General features: G+C 38.4%; 2 protein-coding genes across 4 annotated transcripts in view; both read right to left on the minus strand.

The window, feature by feature from the left end:
- The window catches only part of DNTTIP2 (deoxynucleotidyltransferase terminal interacting protein 2), a 14,590-nt gene extending 7,871 nt beyond the window's left edge, over positions 1–6,719 (minus strand). For 2 of the 3 annotated variants that reach the window (XM_015824924.1, XM_015824925.2), the window contains exons 1-3: positions 6,610–6,719; positions 1,966–3,590; positions 1,002–1,137 (exon numbers count right to left, since the gene is read on the minus strand). In XM_015824924.1, the coding sequence (XP_015680410.1) occupies positions 1,002–1,137; positions 1,966–3,590; positions 6,610–6,672 (1,824 nt within the window). In that variant the 5' untranslated portion in view covers positions 6,673–6,719. Of the gene's footprint in view, positions 1–1,001; positions 1,138–1,965; positions 3,591–4,299; positions 4,464–6,609 lie in introns of those variants that run through there. The other variant, XM_015824926.1, reaches the window with a different exon arrangement.
- Positions 6,720–9,691: 2,972 nt separating this feature from the next.
- On the minus strand, positions 9,692–22,289 carry GCLM (glutamate-cysteine ligase modifier subunit). The gene is made up of 7 exons (XM_015824927.1): positions 22,131–22,289; positions 15,732–15,797; positions 14,060–14,144; positions 12,752–12,808; positions 11,454–11,656; positions 11,257–11,371; positions 9,692–9,972 (listed from the first exon to the last, which is right to left on the minus strand). The coding sequence occupies exons 1-7, from the start codon at positions 22,254–22,256 to the stop codon at positions 9,800–9,802; spliced, it is 825 nt and encodes a 274-aa protein (XP_015680413.1). The 5' UTR covers positions 22,257–22,289; the 3' UTR covers positions 9,692–9,799.
- Positions 22,290–23,013: the final 724 nt, after the last annotated feature.

The raw sequence follows: 23,013 nt of genomic DNA on the forward strand, positions 1-23,013 counted from the left end.
ACTAAGAATTTAACTATGGCCTAGCATCTGAGTACCTTCAGCATTGCCTATTCTGGCTAGATTTGACCCATCTTAAGCATCTGTTAATGGTTCTTATTTCCAGGAAGTGATGGAGACTAAGGCCTGCAGTTGCTGTTTTTCCAGCATTAAGAGCAGGTATGTCCAACCCTCAGCCCAGGGGGCGACATGCAGCCCTGGACAGTTAGTAATGCGGCCCCCAGATGATTGTAAAAATAAAGGAAGTTTGTTATTTATATACATCAATTATATTATATATATTTATTATGTGGCCCAAGACAATTCTTCAGTCAATGTGGCCCAAGGAAACCAAAAGGTTGGAAACCCATTGGTTAGAGCAGGGGTCTTCAAACTAAAGTGAGACTAAAATTCACATTATCCAGGTTTCTAGTTTGGTCCTACACCAAACTGGCTCTCTACAACAGGGGTCTTCAAACTTGGCCCTTTTATGACTTGTGGACTTCAACTCCCAGAATTCCTCAGCCAGGCACGCTGGCTGAGGAATTCTGGGAGTTGAAGTCCACAAGTCATAAAAGGGCCAAGTTTGAAGACCCCTGAGTTAGAGGCAAGACTGGTGCTATCACTAAGCATCTTCCAGAAATGAATAAAACCTGAATTATCCTAGAGAGCTTTGGATTCATCATTAATTGCATTATGATATTTTAATTGATATTACTTAATATTTCATTTATTAATTAAATTTATATGCCATCCCTCTCACCAATAAGGTGACTCTGGGTGGATTACAAGCAGTAGAATATAACTTAATTTTAATTTACTGGAAACTACTTTTTTTTGCTGTACTCTGTAACTGATGTGAACCACTACGTGCCCCAATGTATAAATTAAATATAAGTATATAAATTAAATATTTTAAAAAAACAAACATAAATGCACTGAATTGTGGCCAAAAGAAAAACTTCAGACAATGACATTTAGGATTTAATTCTAGTTTTCAATTTAATTGCTATTTTGGCAATTACCTCATCTCTTTTTTTCTCTTTCAGTGGTGCAACTTCATGGGATCCAGACTTCTGCTTTCCTGAGTCAAAATTAATATATAAACCTCCAAACTGTTTAATGTTTAGGCCAGGATCAATACTGCTTGAAAATGATACTCTAGAAGAGAAAGAACTGATTACCTAAAACTATTGATATATAACCCAATCAATACATATTTGTCTATCATGAGCACATTACATAAAATACTTTTTAATTAAACAGTAACAAATTTCAAAACTGGGTACTCATATCCACTAACTCCTTTTACATGGGACTTAAACTTATAAAAAAACAACTCTATCCATTTTCTATCCAGTGACTAATATTATATACACCACCAAACTGAAGCCAAACAAATCACAAATTACACCATGTCCCATGCCACATTAACATAATGTAATTTGTTTGGATTTGGTTTATAGTATATTGTAATCCTGCCCATGGTTTGTAAGCAGTTTAGATTCAGCATGTAATGTGAGGCCAGCCAACTAAGCCTCATTAGAAATGTGATTAAATGACCTTTGGGTTAGTATAAATTTTCACAAAAGTTTTATAAAACTATCTTATTCTTTGCCAAATTCATAATCAGATGCAAATGGCTCTTAGAAGAGAAACACTTCTAAAACCTTAGGCAGCCAACTTGCCCTTTTGTGGTAGGAACTCAGGTCTTCAGGACCTAGAGCAGGGGTAGGCAACCTTGGCTCTTTAATGACTCGTGCACTTCAACTCCCAGAATCCCTGAGCCAGCCATGCTGAGGGGAAAGGGAGAGGTTTCCAAGCTGAGCCATGCTGGCTCAGGAGTTCTGGGAGTTGAAGTCCACGAGTCATTAAAGAGCCAAGGTTGCCTACCCGACCTAGAGATTTTGTACCCACTATACCTTGGGACAAAACAGCCACTCCCACCAAGTCATTACCAAGCCTATAAAGTCCCTTCAAAGCACTTACAATCCACTGTTTGCATTTAATTCATCTTCATCCTCATCTATGAACTCTTCTTCACTTTCTTCTACCTCTGATGAGTCTTCACTTTGTTTTTCCTCAAAATAATAATCTTTGTGAGAATCTAAGCCAGGAGTTTTATCAATGACAAACAGCTCTTGACTGTTTGACTGATTTTCTCCCAGGGAGCTTTCACTACTTCCTTCAAAGTCTCCAGTGGCTATTTCGCTGTTTTTCAGTTTTTCTAAGTTATTATTTTCAGATTCTTCACTCGTAAGAAGAGACGTAAAGAGGTCTTTCTTATCTCCCCTGGCTTTGGTTGCACATGAAGAGGATTCAGCAATTACTTCTTCTAGGCGTCCATCATTATCTATGCTTGAAGGTCTGCAGTCATCCCTATTAACAGTCTGTGATGTGATCATTTTGTTGGTGGGTCTACTTACTTCAGAAATGTCATCATTATCTATTATTTCTTCTATTTTATGTAAACAGCTCTGTCTAACATTTTGGGGTGATAACCTCTTGTTTTCATTCACTGTTGCTTTTCCTGGAGACTCATGAGATTGTTCAAGTTTTTTTGGATCACGTGGAGATCTTCCTGAATTATCTGAAGGCAACTGATTTTCAGATACCTGTATGGGTTTTTCTGAAGATTGATCATGTATTTCAATTGTATCCACTGCTGTTTGTTTTGAATGCTCCAATTCATCATCATTGTTCTTTAATATCTCCTGCACAGGCATGTTTTTATTATCTTCCCTTGTTACTTCCTCAGTACTGCTTGAGAAAATCTGTTCCAGATCATTACTGGCAACAGATTCAGAAAGACACTTTGTTTTATTGGGGCTACGATGCTCTTTTATCCAGTTTGAAGAAAGAGAAGGTGCTTCTTTGGCATTTAAATCAGACACGGTGGATTCCTCCGAATCAGAGATTACTATTGTCTCAGATGTAATTATACACTCAGGTGCTTCCGTATCCTCTCCTAACGCATTGCTTTTTCTTTCAGTCTGGGAGGTTGATTCTGCTTGCAATCTCAAGCCCATACTCCTGGTCACTCGTTTAAATGGGCCAGCATTTTCAAAGGAAACACCTGAGTACCACGATTCAGCATCAGAAACCTCTTCAGCTTGAACCTCACACACGGGCGACACATTACCCTTGACCTGTTGGCGCCTAGACCTTCTCACACTTTTTTGGGTCCTTGTTCCTGATACAACAGAAGAGCATGACTCTGCTTCAGAAATGTCATCATGATCTTGGCAATTACTACTTTCGTTTGTAACATTTTTTTTGCTTGGCCTGTTTTTAGCTGAAGTCTCTGGGGTAGAAGGAATTACAATTTGCCGCCTCCTGGTTATTCGTATAAATAATGGTGTCTGAAGACCGGATACCGAAGAACAGGTTGATTCTGCTTCTGAAACATCTCCATCAATTTGCGATTCTGCCAGGGACTCAGCTTTACCTTTACTCAAGACTGTGCACTTTTCTGAAGGCTCTTCTGCATCCAATTTTGTCTCAGAAGTTTTCATATCTGCCTTCTGAGATTCAGAAATGACTTGTGTATGGGAAATCCTTCTCGTTCTGCTTCTAGTTACCCTCACAGAAGGGCTGTCTTCCATTGCAGACTGCTATAAGAATGAAAAGAATGTCAGGTAACAAGCAAAAAGAAAAGAAATACATAAATAAATCCATGCTCCATGAGAAACTCAGAAATTCTGAACTATTAACTATTGTAGTTATGGAACAAAGTTATGCTGCCATCGCAATGTTTTCTATGTGTCAGCTTCTTTATAAAAAACCATGTTTATTATGAACAGTACTAGTTTCTGACATACTTGCATTGTAGATTTTATACTGCTGGACCGAAAAGTCAAGGTTAACACCTTTTCACTAATAACTACTTTTTCCTGCTTCATAGCTATAATGAGAGATGCCCTGTGCCCAGCATAGCTTATGGGGCACGGTCCAGCAGGAGTTGCCAGACAAGGAAAAGTAAATTTGGTTTGTTACTCAATTTTTCCGAACGTAACCTAAGCATTTCATTTGCTATTTTGCATTTCTTGCCAAAACAGGATAGAGAGAATACTCCTCTAATACTTGCAGCAGATTGTTAAATCAAAACGTTGTACTGAAGAAAAAGTTATTGGCTAAGAAAATCGTAACTCGTGTTTGCAGAGGAAGAAAAACTAAGGAAAGATAAAAGAAGAAATATGTTACTTAATGTTATATCCCAAGCCAACTGTCCTCCCCCCTCAAAAAAAAAAAACCTTTAAGAAGGGGACTTTTACTAATCCAATTTTTCCAATGAGAACATTGCCCAATGATCAGTCTCTCTACCTAGTACTGAAATGAATGGATAAATAACCATGTCTGCTATCGGCTTTGATAAACTGATTCATCACAGAAGCACAGATAGGTGAGACGTGAGGCAGATAGCTGTTGTACTGCTGAACACGTGCAGTATGATAGAATAACACTGCAGAAGCCCTGTGCCTTCTGAATTTTACCAGTGTGATTTCTAAGAAAGAGAACCTGTAAATAAAACGAGAAGGAGAGAAAGCAGATGATCAATCAGTCCTCTTTAAAAAAAAACACAACAAAATAAGTTAATTAAAAATAGAGAAAAATATGACAAAGCTACACACAGATTTTGTGTCTAAGGGGAGAAAGGCAGACAGAAAGGAAGAAAGGAAAACCTTTTCAGGCTTCTTGGTGTAAGGTTATCCACTTAGCCTCACAACTGCCCCAGCAAAGAGCCAAAGAAACTCCTGAGTCGAGGTTTCAGCAAGCAAACAACTTTTATTTTGATCAAAATAGAGTTGGGTGACCCCATCTCTCTTCGTGGCTGGTAGAGAGATGAAGGCAACAACCAGAAAAGATGTCTTCCACCTTTTATTGGAAAGGTCTTGTTTTTCTAGTCCAGAACCATGATCCGTATTCTACCGTGTTAAAAATAATTCCTAGATGATGACTCATACACAGCAACCCAGGCTCCATCTGTAACTCCTTTCCCCCCTCCCCTTACTGTGCTCTTTTCATATAAGCAATCACCTATACCTAAAGCATGAAGCCCTTACTTTTCCAATATATATATATATAAAGCATCTGATCAAGCAATTAACTACAAAATAATGATTACAAAATAACAAAACAATGATTACATGATAACACTATAAGTATCAATATAAAATGGTTACTATATATAAAATAAATGCTAATGTCAAACTTAAACATACTAAAATCATAAGCACAATAAAATCCCTTCATTGGTAAAATGTTATTATATAAACATTGTTAAATCGACCGAAGAATATTATTCTGCATTTCTTTCAGTGTGCTTTAAAATTCCAGTAGAAACAACTATTCTCAGAGTTGACAGGATGATTTCTGGCCAAAATTCAAATTAGAAATAAATGTTATCTCTCTCTCTCTCTCTCTCTCTCATCTATCTATCTATCTATCTATCTATCTATCTATCTATCTATCTATCTATCTGTCTGTCTGTCTGTCTGTCTGTCTGTCTGTCTGTCTGTCTGTCTGTCTGTCTGTCTATCTACCTACCTACCTACCTATCATCTATCTATCTATCTATCTATCTATCTATCTATCTAATTTATCTAATCTATCTATCATCTATCTAATCTATCTATCTATCTATCTATCTATCTATCTAATCTATCTAATTTATCTAATTTATCTATCTATCTATCTATCATCTATCTATCTATCTATCTAATTTATCTAATCTATCTATCATCTATCTAATCTATCTATCTATCTATCTATCTATCTATCTATCTATCTATCTATCTAATCTATCTAATTTATCTAATTTATCTATCTATCTATCATCTATCTATCTATCTATCTATCTACCTACCTACCTATCATCTATCTATCTATCTATCTATCTATCTAATTTATCTAATCTATCTATCATCTATCTAATCTATCTAATCTATCTATCTATCTAATCTATCTAATCTATCTAATTTATCTATCTATCTATCTATCTATCTATCTATCTATCTATCTATCTATCTATCTATCTATCTATCTATCTATCTATCTATCTATCAATCAATCAATCAATCAATCACTATTTCGTCCACAACAAGATCACAGTTCCACCACGGTTATATTCCAAAAGGAGGAAAGGCACTTACTTATTCTTTAGGATTAAGACCTCTAGATTTCCACCAGGCCAGAAAACCGCCCCACCTTTTTGCCCAAACCAGAAATGAGTTTCTAACAAAAATGCACCGTCACAAACCGACGCGCCGCATTCGGAAGCTGCCCCTGCCCTCCTGTTTCCTCAGCAGACCTAAATGTTCAGAGTGAGACACTCTCAGCCTTGCGTCCCCTGTCAATGCACCAAACACGCAACAGACACACCCTGGTCTCCCCCCCCCCCCCCCCCCGAGCGCCCCAAAGGCACAAAAGCCTCCCGGGCTCGACGCCTTCAGCTCCAGTCCGGCTCTAACACAGCGCGACCCAAACGCGGCGAAGAAGACGCGGCGCGCGCTCCCCGAACGGCGAGAACGTTCCAAGTTCCGTGCGCGTGCGCGTGCGGAACTCGACGGAGATGGGCTTGCGTGGGGTGGGGGGAAGCCGCCTCCGCGCCTCTTTTTCCCCCCCCCCTCTCACCTCTGCAGCCGGGCATTCCGCCTTCGACACGCTCCGCCGCGTTACCCGCCCGGTGGCCATCATCTTTCCCGCGTGTGCAGCAGGAAACGATTGTTCTGGTTCGCTTCCAGGTGGCATTGCGACTCCGAAAGAGGTCCGTCCGAGAACTTCCTGCCTTTGCCTCCGCCCAGTATCTTGGCAGGGACGGCTGCAAGCAATTGGTGCAGTGTTTCTCAACCTTGGCAATTTTAAGGCGTGTGGACTTCAATTCCCAGAATTCCACAGCCAGCATTGCTGGCTGTGGAATTCTGGGAGTTGAAGTCCACACGCCTTAAAATGGTCAAGGTTGAGAAACACTGAATTGGTGGATGAAAACTGTTCACAAAGGCGGAAATGGGGATGAGAGAAAAAAGTGGAAGTCTCCAGTGCAAAGTCCGCCTTAGTCTCAGTCACCATAGCTGGGGATGAGCGGACTGCAGTTAGGGGTTATTAGCAATTAAAAGAATGCGAGGAAGCTGTATACAATTCTTAACCTTCGTTTCGGGTTATTTAGGAGTACCCTCGTCTCAATCCAGGGCTAGCAGCAATAATCTGGACTACAATTCTCCTCGCCTTCAATTGTTGCTCGTTCTGGATGATGAATCCAAATTCATTGAGAGGGAAATAGGTTTGGGAATACTCCTGGAATCCCAGGCAAACCTTTCAGATAAAATGGCAACAGAGGTGGCCATCGCTTTGTGTAAATAATAATTTTACCTAAATAATAATTTTACCTAAATCTGAATATGGAAAGCAAACACATTTAGATGATTGTTTCAAGGCAGCGCTTCCCAAGCCTTTTCCTTCGTTATCCAAATCGCTTATCAGAAAGTTTTACTCGATGTAGATAAAACAAGTCAATTAAATGTCCCTGTTGTGATTGTGTAAGGTGTTTGTGTGTCATTACCTAAAGAAAAACCACTTGTACTTGATTTTGGGTAACTTAACTTAGGGTTTACGAAGCACTGTTTTAAGGTATTTGCTTGGTTAAAAAAGATTAAATGCAATTTTGAAAAAAACTCACAAATTTGGATTTTTATTCCCCTGCAGGTGCATATCTCTACATATATACTTCCCTTAGTTCTGAAATAATAATCCTAGCTCTTGTATCAAAAAATGATTCTAGAGTTTTTACTAATATTTACTTTTCAGAATAATGTTAATAGATGTTTAAAGGAAAATATTACTTCAAAAAGAAATTCTTTTTGCACTGCTGGAAAAATCTTTACAAAGGAGATTTAGAAACTACCAGCAATGTCCTCAATGTAAAATGGAAACTTGGTAGCCATCACAAACTTAATTTTAAATTAAACAATATGCAGTAATTTTACCTATTCCATGAGACTTAACTCTAAAGGTTCTGCCTGGAAAAAGATCCCTTCTTTCCTCATTCCTGCCAGGAACATGTTCTGCTTTCACTATTATAGTGGATTGCATTCTCTTGAGGTAACAAAATGCATACTTTAAAACAGATTAGAAAGATAGTTATAATAAACTATATTTTATGTGAAATTTTTAATAGCAGAACTTATGGAAGACTAGTGGAGAACTAGATAAAAAAATCTCCCCAACTTTCCCCCCAAATTTATTAAGATTCAAACAGTTATCTGCATTTTTTGGGATCAAGATTTCTTTTAATCCATAACTGCAAACTAAAACATTCATTCACTACAGAAATTTAAAATCTGACAAACTACAGAAAACAGCTGCTTTCTACAGTTCAATGCACTTTATATTCCAACCCAAATTTTACAAAAACAATACTTATTTTATATATTCAATAACTATTTTAATCTGTATATTTATTTAAAGTAGCACATCAAAATTTACTCCAGAATGTTGTCAAATAAATTTTATTTAAGTTGATGTATTCAATTTTTAAGGACTCCTCCCAACTAACCTGACATGTGGCCTCACTGTATTATCACTAACACCCCAATGAGCTCAATAGAATATAATTCCAGGTAAAAGCTGAAATTTGAATTAAGAATGTTTTTTCATGCTTAATATAGTATGGAATCCAAACACCACCACCTGCTAGACCATCTTATGCAAAATTATTTTAATATAAAGTATAAGAGGTTTCCCTATTGGAATGTATCCAAGTACGTGAATATGGTATGAAGAACATTATAAAACATTTAGTAAAGCTACCTATAACATTATTTTCATTTATAAATTAAAAACTTAAAATCCAGGTAAAGTTTGCATCTCTTACATAAGTTTCATATGTGCATTAATAACAGAGAAATACACATTAAAATGGCAAAATGTACATTGTTGAATTACTGAAGTCTCAATAAGCAAACCTCTTTAATCTAAATTATTATTTAACTGCAGCATTTTTAAATTAAATTAAGTGCTTAAGAGCATTGAATCAATTTCTTTTGAAGAACCCATAAACTTCAAAGTAACTTAACTGCACCTCAGGTTATTTTTAAGAATTCCTAAAAATGTCTGAGAAGCTACACTCAGTGCAATGCTGAAATTTATATATACAGCTTTTTATGCCTTTCAAAATGTAAGTATGTTTTAACTTCAGCAAAACAAATTTTTAAAAAGTTAATTCTACTCTTCACTGGAGCCATATAATTCTGAGTTAAAAAAAAAAATCCTGAACATATGCCAAGAGAAAAATACAACAAACATAATAAAAAATTGTGCATGGCTAGTCAAATTCTGGTAAGATGTTTGAGGCATAGTGAACTGAATATAAATTCATGACTCTATTAAATATTTTACATATTTTTTTACCACTGGTGAAATCATCTGCTTATTCCACCAAAATGTGGTTTATTTAGTCCTCTTATCAGCTCAGCAGCCATAAAGTGTACCAAGTCAGTTATGCCTTACAAATAAAAATATTTCAATCAAAATATAGCTAGCTAGATTTTAAATTTAATCATTAAAATATTCCAAAGATTACATATAATATCTCTAAATTAGTAAATTTTAATGAAACACAATATTGTACATGTGAGCCAATTGTTCTCAACACAGATCACCATATAGTATGTGAAAGTAAATGAAATTGAAAGAACGGACTCAAGAGTACCATCCCACTATGTAATCTGGGTTTTATGATAACCTGCCAATTAAAAAAACTACTAGGTAGGTTCAATATGTAGTAGAGAAAGGGTCTCTCCAAAGTAGCTAGTTGTCAAGATCAGTCTTAAGAAGATGGGATCCGTTTAGCTTGCAAGATGTAGCCCTTGGATTTGATAATTCCTCTGCTTTTAACAATGACTGAATACCGCAGAAGCCAGAGGGGAATCCATTCGTGCCCCTGGCAATCTGGGAGGCTTTCCTGAAGAGCTTCTCGGAAATCTGTTTCACAAAGCAATTCTAAAAGTTGAACAGATCATAAGAACAGTATTTTAATATATGCGCTACCAGTATTACTCAGTAAAACAAATGTATATCCCTCAAACACACTTCATAAAACATTAGGTAGCCCAGTGGTGGCGAACCTATGGCACGGGTGCCAGAGGCGGCACTTGGAGCCCTCTCTGTGGTACACGTGCCGTTGCCCCAGCCTTGCCTAGGCCCCATGACACCCTCCTCACCAGCAGCCCTCCTGGAGAAGGATTGCCCCTGAGTGTGGCCCACGCAGAGCAGTTCAGTCAAGGACATGGCAGCCAGGCAGCGTAGACAAGATTCTGCCCTCACGCCCCATTGCGCACAGTTGATGCTGAGGAGCATGGGCAGAGGGCGTGGCTGCCATGGTGCTGCTGGGTGATGAGCGGGCTCTGGAGGCGATGAGTGGCCCTGCAGGCAGGCAGGGTGGGGGCGGAGCAGGAGCGGGGCCAGTTTTTGGGCACTTGGTCTCTAAAAGGTTTGCCATCACTGAGGTAGCCTATTACAGGTAGTCCCTGACTTACAACCTTTTGTTTGGTGACCGTTCAAAGTGACTTTCACACTTACAAACACTGAAGCATCCCTACGATCACAAAATTAAACTTCAGGTGCTTGGCAATTTGCTTATATCAATGATGGTTATGTGATCACCTGTTGTGATCTTTTGCCAAGCAAAGTTAATGGGGAGGCCAGATTCGTTTAATAACCATGTTACCAATTCAACAACTGCAGCGATTTACTTAACAACGTTGGCAAGAAAGATCATAAAATGGGACAAAGCTCACTTAACAACTGTTTCACTTAGCAACAGAAACGTTGGGGTCTATTGTCAAGGGCTATTTATATTTTTTAAGTGTTTAAAATTAATATCATTTCCCCCACCCCCAAACTGGGGCAGAATTTTTGATGACAGAGCTGATATTTTCAAGATGCTACAGCTTCATCTGAGACTTCTGATATTGAAATTCTGTAACTCAAAATAACCAGATCAGGGGAGGTATTGCTGGAGCTTTTCAATACTAAAATCCACTTCTACACTATGCATAATAGATACCATCTCATATAATATATTACGTTTCATCTAATGTATTGACATTTTGCCACTATTCCTCCCAATGTAATGGAAACAGAGTTTTTCAAACGTTTTCCGGGGGTCGTTTTCATCCCACCAACCCACAGTCAGAACAGCTTTAGAAAGTCTTCAGGCTCATTAATAGAATTGTTCTTATTTATTCCAACAAGGCAATCCTGAGATTCTTAAGGGGACATTACCTTTTGGGTCATTATGAGTTAACAGCTGAATATCAAATTCTTTTGCAAATAAAGTCAGATCTGGTGGCATTACGCAGCAAGAAGCAAGATTCACTTGGTTACTACTTGGTTTCACCTAAAACAAATGAAACATTCAGTGTGTAATAAAGTTTGTGTCTTAATGGAATTGAATTCATAATGAGCAACTTCTTTCTTACCTGTGCCCACCTGAAGAGCTGTTCTAGCAATGTTTTATCTAGATCAGAAGTCCCTATGGCAACAATCATTTTGTTCTGGACTAGGTTTTCAAGCTCTGCCCAGTAAGGTTGTAAATATTCTAAAGAAAAATTAATTCCGTCTTCCATTGGAGGGGGAGAAATGATCACAGAATCTAACTGTTCCACACCAAGAGCTGAACATGCTAAAAATAAGCAAAACAAAAAAAAAGTAGACAAGGAAGAATTTTATACAGACTTTTAAAAAGCAGAAACAACTTATCTGTAATTCATTTAGTCAGTATATTTATTTTATAGCACATTCTATGCAATGCATCTAGAAAATGTAAAACATCAAAATAGCTATAAATTAAAACAACATATAATGAAATTTGCTTAAAAAAGATGAGAGACATAAAACAAATTCAAAAGATACAAGTATCTAACAGAATTAATAATTCAGGAATGGATCAGTCTATAAAATTCTAGAATGTTCCATTCATATTGTCCTCTGATTGAGAGTTCAGTATGGTCTGGAAGGCAAGCAAAATGATCTGGAGCTCAAGTATAATTCACTCACAAATCAATATTTGCACATTCCTTCAGCATTCATACAGGTACAACATTTTGACAGTTGTAACAAGTGTGTCATAAAATACATGGTAAAAGTGTTTTAGATTGCAGATGTCGACATAGAGCAGGCCTGTGAATCTATAGATCTTTAGAACTGTAAAGATCAGCAAAATCATTTTAACTTACAATGAAGTATCTATGAAAAGAGGAGAGAAATATACTGAAAGGTAGGAAAAAAAACCCCTAGAGTTCATAAATAGGCTTTGAAATTCAGCTGTAAAATAAAAAGTTACTGTAAAAGTTAACTGAAAAGTTAACATGTCACCCAGTACCTTCCTTATCCTTTATATACTTTTCCCCTTTCTACATCCATGCTTTTTTTTCCTCAGTAGCCCAAAATAATTTTCAGCATGCTGTAAGAAAAATAAATGCCTAATTATTGTCAAGGGGCATAGGAGACTTCTTTGCAAGAGCACTCGAGTTTACAAAGTCTGTTTCCTTTAGTGATACAAGCTTGCATTTATTTCTCCAGAACAAAAGGACAATCTTTGTTCTTTGCCAGCTGTAGTTCAAGGACAAAGATGAAAGGACATGAAAGTCTTTTAAAACAAAAACAAAAAAACCCTTGAGATAAATCTGACAGCTGTTTTAGTTACAAAAGTGTCGGGTTTTTTTTAAATGTACAAAATATAACTGGGCAGTCACTCAAATTTATATTTTGAACTTACTCATATTGACTGCTTCTCTGATTGATGAGGAGTTTGATCTCGTGACAAAGAGCTTTGCTGAAAATGAAAAGGCGATCGTTTAACAAGGAAGGCAGGCAAAATGCAAGATCATGCTTTTCTGGCTAAACATAAAAGCTCAGGATATATTGAGGGATATTTTTCAGTGGCACGTCACAATTTTTGTAAAACAAAAAAGCACCTTTGGCGAATGGTAGGGAAAAAATTTGAATCCAACCACCTCCAAAGATATTTGGTTCCGCTGTCAAATTGCACTTACCATTAGTTATTTTTTCTAACATTCTTTGTACCTGTTCCAGTTTCTTCTTCTTCTTCTTAAAGTGTGTGGCTCAGAACTACTACTTCTCGCAGTCTGAAAATTATATTTCTTTTGCCATATCTAGAATTGCATTTGTCTTTTTGACTGTTGTTTCAAGTATTTAGCTTTTGATTCATTATGATTCCAAGATCCTTTTTCCATATATTGTTTTCATCTGGAAGTCCTCCATTCTACATCTATTCCCGATTTTAGTTTCCCTTGCATATTGTCTGTTATTTTCCCCCCACTTTTTATATTATTTTCAGCCTATTAATAGGACCTATCAAAATCATTTATTTTATCAAATTTTGAAATTGCCCATCTCCTTCACAAAGGGACTCTAGATGGCTGAATAATTTTCAGTTGTGATGACTTGCACAGGATCATTTTACAACCCTAAGATTTGATTTAATGTTGTACAGAAATGCAACTGGTTTTATTAGACATAACTATATTAAATAGAAATATATTGAAATATATTGAAATGTGGATTTACAGGCGGCTGTTACGTATAAGCTGGGTTGACAAGATCAGAAATGAGGAGGTGATAAGCCACCTGGGAAAGCCAAGGGAAATCATCAAAACAATTCAAAAACGAAAATTAGAATATTTTGGACATGTGATGCGACACCCAGAAAATACGGCATACTCCATTTAATCCTCCAGGGAAAGATTGAAGGCAAACGAGGTCCAGGCAGAAGAAGAAGATCATGGCTTCAAAATCTAAGAGATTGGTTTGGACAAAACTCAGCAGCACTTTTTCGTGCGGCTGCTGATAAAAACAGGATCGCCAACATGATCGCCAACATCCGATAACAGATATGGCACAAGAAGAAGAATATTAAATAGAATTCCCATTCACCAAATGAACCTCCATTTCAATCTCACTTTTCGATGCTCTGTAACCAAGGAGCTTACAAGCAAAGCTAATAAGTAAAGGAAGTAAAGATTATTCATAGTTTTGCAACCTAAAGCACAAAACTGATTTTTACCTGAAACTTTCAATTCTTCTCTTTCTTCAGAATTAATCTTTTCTACGGCTTGTGGGAGAGTACAGTCAATAATGTCAGGAATTTCCTGAAATAAATATTTAAATATAATTTGTATCTTGAAATAAATAATCACGAGCAGCTTTCTTCTTGGGGGCAGCTAAGCATTTCCAATACACTGTCAGCTGCAAAATGCATAATGACACTTTAAAATAAATGTTCTCTCTATATGTTCAGTTTTTAAAAAACAAAGTGGTTATCGAGATAAAAGTTATGACTCCCCTTGGTCTAAGGCAGGGGTAGGCAACCTCGGCTCTTTTATGACTCATGGACTTCAACTCCCAGAATTCCTGAGCCAGCATAGCTGACTCAGGAATTCTGGGAGTTGAAGTCCATGAGATTATCCCCCTGCTCCAAAGGGGATAACCTCCAATTTGTTCATGCTCTTACGTGAAACTGGCGTTATTAGTCAGGAAGAGCAAGGCAGTGATCTGCATATCATTTACAGGTCGTATATTCATTCTCAATTCCAAAGACAGGCTTACAGTACTGTAAATGGGCAGCAATCTCCCTTTCTAATAATTCAGCTTCAAAGTACTTTTTACAGATCTGTGTTGCTGCGTATTTTTTTTAACAAACACAAAGAGAACTTGAACATCCCTAAAATCCATTTCACAAGTTAGCTTTTTTTTAAAATGAGGATGGAGTGGGATACCAACAGTCTGGCAAACAGAGCCCACAGGAACTAAAGAATCTAACCTGCACATATGGATACTGCAAATAATCTATAACCTCCCCATTAACTAAAATTGTAATTTTCCAAAGTTATCAAACCTCATCAGATTTTGATATTTTTTTAGCTTCTTTAGTATTATTTATAAAACTGCCAGAATCTATTGATTTAACCTTTGGCTTGTTTAGATACAAGGAAAAAAAAATCCAGACTGCACAATAGTGTTATAAATATGAAACACTGCCAGTCCCTGCTCCACACAGGCTTGATGTTCTTATTGTATCTTCAATGATTCGAAGATAGATGCAAAGAGCATACTGAAACAATTTTGAAACAACCTGATCAGCATATACCTGATATTTCTTGTTTTACTTTTATTTCGGGGTGCACACTGCTGATAGGTAAAGACAGACCTACTTTCATGCATGATTCTTAATGAGGTTCTTTCTCTTTACATTTTATCATGTACATCTCAATTGATTAGAACTGATAACAATTCAAAACTGATTTATGTTACACCACAAGCAGAGTTTTTTTTAAAAAGCAAATTATCCTATTCCCAGTGAGTGAAATATTATTTATTTAAATAATGATTTTTTGTAATTTATTTTGTTCTTATGTTATTAGTAACAATCTTTCTGCTAAGTTTGTAGGAAGCTTATTTCTAGGTCAACAATTCCTAAATCTTTTTCAGATGATTTTACTGTTTTATTTAGTGGCTCTTATATTAATTTTTAGGTTTCATTTTTATATTATTGTGACTTGCTAGTCTTAACATTTTCCGTCCCTAATATTCTTTTCAGTTACTCTTTTATTTAATTTAATCTTACCTGTCTGGCCTAAAGATCTTTATTTGCTTTGTAATTTGCTTCGTGCTGGTTAATGCTTATAATGAAGACTGATGGTAATGAATGATTAAAGAAATATGAAAAGATTGCTTACTTTCATCAGATCAGAGCTGATTTTTGAATTCCATTCATTTAAGGTTTTCTGAATGCAATCCCGCAGCTGAAAAGAACATTCCGGTATTAACATTTGGTTTCTGTTATTCAACATAAGAAGTAAATTAAACAAAAAACAGTGTAAAAACAACTTTCCAGTATTCATCTATTCCAGTAATGGCGAACCTTTTAGAGACCGAGTGCCCAAACTGCAACCCAAAACCCACTTATGCATCATCGGGTGCCGGTGGGTGTGGCCCATTGGCTGGGTGTGGCCCATTGGCTGGGCATGGCCCATTGGGTGGGTGTGGCCCATTGGGTGGGTGTGGCTGCGGTGGTAACGGCAGACTGGGTGGGACTAAAAAGTTCAATCAATCAATTCCAACTTTGCAAGATCTTTTTTTTCCCCGCGAGAAGTTGAAATTGACTGATTGATTGAACCCTTTTTTTTTTTTGCACATGGCAGCGGAGGCCTAAAGCGAAAAGGTTTTATAAAACCCAGCTAAAGGACTGGGGCGATGGCGTGCGTGCCCACAGAGAGGGCTCTGCGTGCCACCTGTGGCACCCGTGCCATAGGTTCGCCACCACTGATCTATTCCTTCTGCCCCTATATATAAGTATATCAGTTATGGATGTCATAGCTTACAAAGCACAACAAACATGAGAACAAACAGTAGATGGTACACTTCTAAACTGTTATTCATAGGCTTTATTAATGAAGTGTATGTACTCTTTTTAATGCCAAATGGGGGCAGTACTTAGCAAAATGACTAATCATAAAACAGGTATGGTACCTGCTTACGGTAGTACTTGATGGGGAATCACTTGGGAATACCAGGGCTCTGGGTTTACCAAAGGTATCTACTCTTGAGAAAGGTAATGGCAATCCACTTAGGTACTGTTGCCAAGAAAATGGCATGAATACACCTATGAAATTACAAGAGGCTGAATCTGACTGAAGACTAGTAAAGGAAGCAAATAAGCTGTCCATTTGGGGAACTATGTTCTGAATCAAAGATAACATACTGCTTTCTATAACCCTCTTCCATTTTCATCCCCAAGAAATATTATCAACGTTAAGCCCTTCCTTGTGAACTTCCTGAACACATCTGGTTAGTTATGGGTGTCACAGAATACTAGACTAAACTGCCCGTCAGCCTGATCCATTACCACTCTTCTTACATTTCTAAAGTCTCCATCAAGTTCAGGAGTTTTGGTACACAGAAGATAAAAACACCCAAATTATCAAAAGGCAAACAACTGGGGAACTGAAATTATTTGATCACTTCCTCACTGTCACACTGGAGAAACTGTAGAAGCAGAAGCTTCATTGTGTAAATCAGGGGTCTTCAAACTTGGCCCTTTTATGACTTGTGGACTTCAACTCCCAGAATTCCTCAGCCAGGCATGCTGGCTGAGGAATTCTGGGAGTTGAAGTCCACAAGTCATAAAAGGGCCAAGTTTGAAACAACCCCCCCCCCGTAAATCATGGTTAACCACAATGTCTGTCTCAACCATTAAGTATGCATTCCTGCTTAAAAATATAAGAAATACCTTAACCTCATTAGCCATGGTTTGTTTACCTTGTTATATCCCACCAAACTAACTCTCCCCCCTCCCAAACTGCTGAGTATCTGAAGACAAGGTGAAGTTTATTTATTATAGATAAATCTGTTCTCTTCTCAGCTGACACAGGCCAAAATGAATCTCTTTTTAAAAGAGGGAAAGACCTGTCACCTTATCTTGCTACTAATGATTTGTTGTAAAAGAACAGTTCACAGGTGCTATAAATATATCCAATGCGAGCTGCACTGGTTGCCAGTTTGTTTCTGAGTCCAATTCAAGGTGCTGATTTTAACTTTTAAAACCCTTCATGGCATGCAATGGGGTTCCCTGGTTACACCAGCCTGCCCCACTTGATCTGGCAGAGAAGCTATGATCTAGGTACCATTGGCCAGGGCCTTTATTTGATGGGTCCCAGAAGACCTGCCTTCTCTGCTGTGGTGCCCCGCCCTATGGGACTTTCTTCCCTCCAAAATGAGACTAGCTCCCTTATAGTATTCCCCAAAGCGCTCAAGTCTTGACTATGTTGTCAGGCCTGGGGCTCATAGATATCCAAGGACCTACTCAGATGGCTGTACTGTTGAGGTGGCCATTTTATCATCCCTCTCCTGTGGGTTGTTATTTTCACTTTTTGATAAGGTTTTTTTATATTGCAATTTTTTTTGTTTTTATTTATTGTTCCTATTAGCTCTTGATTGCTGCCCAGATTGCTCCCTCTGGCGAGATAAGTAGTTATCTAATTTGATAGATAAATAAATAAAAATTCTAAGCTTCAAATTGGTAAATTGACAATAAGATGGTTTTAAACAGCACATTTGTCTATTATTTATTGACAGCACTTGGGGCTCTGTAGATTCCTTTAGCTGGAAACAAACAAACAGTACTTACAAGTCACAGCTGGTTCGGGGCTATTATTTTATTTATTCATCACATTTCTATACCACCCATCCCTCCAAAGTGACTCTTTGTTGTTTCGGGCCAAGATTCCACTAGATTATAAATAATAATTAAATAACACCTCTACACTTCTGAGTTATATCTCATCTGACCACTCTTGCTTTAACTGACTCTAATGGTATTTATGTTTATTTATCTATCAATCTCATACAGCTGACTACTTTACAATGTGGCTCCAGTCTAGCAGTTCTGCACTGCCTTACAAAGTCTCTAAATAGTAATGTGCATTAATATCCATAGAATTCAATGTGCTCATGGATAGTTCTCCTAGTTGTGGAAAAATACTGCCAGCTTCGACTGGTGATTTTAAAAGTACAGAATTTTGGAGAATCTCCTGTTCATACAGCCATCTATTGAGAAGCTTCAACATGTTAAAACAATTCCAGGATTACACTCAGCTTTTCAAGAGTTGGACAAAGTATTTAGCATTGATTACTAGCTTGCACGAACTGAAAGAACACACCCAAAAAAGAAACCTATCCAAAGACTGCACATTGCAGGTCAAGATTAGAAGTGTGTAATACTCTGGCATGTCTCAAAGAACACAAGGTGTTGTCTAAGAAATGAAAGGCCTCATTTGCATTAGCTAATGTCAGTGTTCATGACACCGCCATTACACGACCAAAGAACAACAATGGTTTGTATGCCAGAGTTGAATGGAGAAAGCTACTACCTTCCAAAAAGAACACTGCTCCCTGTCCACAGTTGGCAAAAGACCACTGGAAAAATGTTCTGTGAACAGATAAGGTCAAGATAGAACTTTTTGGCTTGAAGGTAAAGTGTTAAGGTCTATCAAAAGGTAAACATTACATTCCAGCATAAGAACCTCATCCAATCTTTGAAATGTGGCAATGGCAATGTCATGGTTTGCTGCCTCTGGACCAGGATGCCTTGCTATCACTAACAGAACTATGAATTCTGAATTGTACTAGCAAATTCTACAGAAAAATGTCAGGGTATCTTTCTGAAGCTCAGGAGAAACTGGATCATGTAGCAAGATAGTGACCCAAAACCCACAAGTCATAAAACCAAAGATTAGTTAAAGCAGAAGAAAGTCAATGTTCTGAAATGGCCAAATCACAGTCCTAAGCTTAATCCTATAGCAATGTTGTGAAAGGACTTGAGGCAGGAAATTCATGCAAGGAACTCTTCTAACACCCCTGAGTTCTTGCTATTCTACAAAGAAGAATAGGCTAAAATTACTTGATCAAGTAACTTTGATCCAATTTTGTTTGCAGCTTTTGTTCTTAACTGTAACATGCCATATTTAGGTAATTTAAAAAAAAACACCAAAGTGTCTCAAATGTTAGCATCTCACAGTAGGTCATACTTCCACATATGACCTGAGGCTAGAATGAGATTTCCTGCTTTAATTATATCAGGATTCCATTATGCAATTACAACCAGGGTGAGGCAAAGATATTTGGCTGATACATGCTGCAACAAAACTATTACACAGTTCAAGCTGCTCACATTTTATATTAAGCTAGAAATGAAAAATAAAATATAAAAGTTTATCTCTGCAGGTGTTATTTTCAGTATAACAATCTAACCTGGGTCTTAAAAGAAAAGAGGGGAACTGTATTTTCCCAAATATTATTGGAACATAACTCTCAGCAGTCAATGGGGTTTGGTACTAGAAGTTATCTTTGGCAATGTTTATATAGCCCCAGATTAAGGCAGACTTTTTCACTTTCATTATAACTGCTGATCAAACTTTCAACTGTTCAAATTTTATAAAATATAAAATTCCAAAATCAACAATTTGGCCCTTGCAGGTTCCATAACATGCCACTATTTCCATGGTTGGATGAAAATACTTACTCTTTTGCCTTCTCTTCCTGAAGATGTTTCCCTTTACCAGAAATACTTTAAAGGCACCTTTGTAGTCTTGTCCCATGAGCAGGAAGCACTGCCCAAGTTTTACTAGAACTTTTACCTCATAGTTATGGAACATGTTGACTTTGTGGACTCTTATTTTGCCACTGTACAAAAGCACCACCTAACAATAAAAACCTGCCACTTATACTGATTTGTTTCCAGAACATATCACAAACTCAATCAAACACTGAGATTACCACAATTAATATTCATCAGGTTGTAACATGCATTTCTTAAAGTTTAAAAAAAATCCACTCTACACATCATTTGTAGATGGTATAGTATGTTGTATATGTGTGCATGTGAATATAATACTACACACATACGCACAGTACTATGTATAGTATATCTTACGACAGGACAAACAAAAAAGAGGAAATAACTGAATGGCACTACAATCCTCAATTAGAATAATTTATATGTTTCCTCATACAGCAACAATTTACAACCCACCGCAAATAATGGGCTAGTTGCACTTCTGAAGCTGTCCATCCTATAGCGACTACCATCCGTATGCTACAATTCTTCCTGCCCAGGTGTGGCTTTTGTGGTTTAGTCTTACTATAGAAGCCTGAATCATAAAAATCCCAACACCCAGGTATCCTGCAGCAGTGCCAAAAGTCAAGCCTCTGTATTTCTTCTAAAAATAGTAGACCAAAATTTAAATAATTTATTTTCAATCTCAAATTTTTGAAAACATTTAAGATTAAGGATGCCATGCTGGAGCAAAAGAGCTTCAAAGTGGAGGCTGCAATGTGGAATACTCCACTATGTTTTAACAAGAGGTTCAGTTCTATCTCTTGAGACCTGAACAGGGATAAACTATTTCCAATCACACCCCATGCAATCAGCTGTACAAATATGCAAAAGAAGAGAACTGTTAAGAAGTTTATTACTACTACTACATTCCTACTATTGCTATTTTTTTTGTGATCGTGATTTCTGTCCACAAACACTCGTATCTATGTTCATATATAGTCCTGTAATTAGTGCAACACTTTATGAACCTGGACTCTGTTCTTTAAATACTTATGCCATAATAAATGTTAATCTTTATGATGCCATAAGAGTTTTAGTTCACTCTACTCAAAGTCAATTATTTTGACAGTTACTGCAGTCAGACCGGCCTTTGGAAAAATTCTATACATCTATTACACAACCAAGTCAACATAAATATAAATATTATAACGTATACAGTATATTTTATTCATCTCTTGAAGGATGAATTTTGATTTTTTTAAAAAATAATTCATATCCCAAGCTTTTTAGCGTTTTAGGCTTTCCAGCCATTTTGCAGCTGCTCCTTACTTTTGAACTCTACCTCACTTGTCCCTACAAGACTTTTCTGTGTCATAGTTAAAAGTCCAGAGTTCTTTCCATTTTAACTTTTTGGTAGGGAAGGCCCAGACAAAAATACTGTATTGCAAGGCAAAGCGTTTTACATGGATGGCTTGCTAGATCAGGCTTAAAGCAGTGTTTCTCAACCTTGACAATTTTAAGGCATGTGGACTTCAACTCCCAGAATTCCACAGCCAGCATTGCTGGCTGTGGAATTCTGGGAGTTGAAGTCCACATGCCTTAAAATTGTCAAGGTTGAGAAACACTGCTTAAGAGACTTGAGTTAGCTCGCTCCTCAGTGAGAGAAGCAAACCTACATACAGCTGCCTCTTGAAAAAAAAGCACCATGACCTGCATGACTCAGGATCTCCATGGACATTAAATTACATTCTGGGACTCCAAACCACCTTTTATTATAGGCAGTAAAGTCGGTCGCAACCCGAGGTTTGGCTTTGCCGGAGAAGATCCATCCGCACTCACCCCAGGCTCGGGAAAATCAAAATACGAGGCAAATGCCATTCCGGACAAGCGGCGGCCACCTCCGTCCATCGTCTCGTCGGCAAAGGCATCGCGGGACGACCCCTTAATCGCCGTCTATCCCCCCCTCCACACACACACACACACACACACACACACACACTCATCTCTTCTTGACGCTCACCTCCTCGCTGGGGGTGGCCGGGCATTTCTTCCGCAAGCGGCCCCAGTTGAGCAGGTTGCCGGTTTGCAGGTTGAGGGTGCGCGCTTGTCTCAGCAGGGCGGCCGCCCGGCCGCTCTCGGTGCCCATTGCCGGCGCCCGGATATCGCGCCTCTCTCTCTCTCTCTCTCTTTCGGCGAGGAGGAGCCGCTGCTGTGCCCGGTCGGAAAGGCGGAGAAGTATATTACCGCACTCGAGTCGCCTCCCCGGAGGGCGAGGAGCGATGACTAAGCAAAATAACAGTGCTCGGTCACCCTCCCCGATCACATGGCTTGGGGACAATAGGGGCAGGTGGCTGGCTAGGGCAAGGGGAAGGAGCGGAGGCGGCAGCGGCAGCAGCGGAGGAGGCGCGCTGCCGGGAAGAGCCTCCGGCGCTGATCGCCTGGCTTAAACCCCTCCCAAGAGAAAGTGCAGCGCCGCCGCCGCCGAGCCCAACGTCTCGCAATCGGCGCATGCCTGAACATCCCGAGCATGTGCCGTGGTTGCCGCGGGTCCCGCCGCTTTCCGGGAGACCGAAAGCGCGTTGAGTAGCGGCGCCCTCTGGCTGCCGCCGGAGGTATTTACGCCTCGCCCACCTCTTCACCGCCATCCATACCGTACTGTATATATTTAATTTCAGTTTTAAGTTTGAGGGTGTCTTGGGGCGCGGTTCTGCTTTGCTTCTGTTCAGCGTCCGTTCTCATCCATAAATCTCCTCTTCGGTCCCACTAGCTTTGGGCAACGGTGTGTAATCCTAGAAGAGAAACGACACCCTAAGAAGGGAAGCCTTTTGGCACCCTTTGAATGTTCTTCCAGGGTCTCATTTCACTACTTAGTTATTTATATCGCGCCTGTGTTGTTTTTATGA

The sequence above is a fragment of the Protobothrops mucrosquamatus genome, unplaced genomic scaffold (assembly GCF_001527695.2).
Source record: "Protobothrops mucrosquamatus isolate PMUCROS unplaced genomic scaffold, P.Mucros_1.0 scaffold2416, whole genome shotgun sequence".
Classification (NCBI taxonomy): domain Eukaryota; kingdom Metazoa; phylum Chordata; class Lepidosauria; order Squamata; family Viperidae; genus Protobothrops; species Protobothrops mucrosquamatus.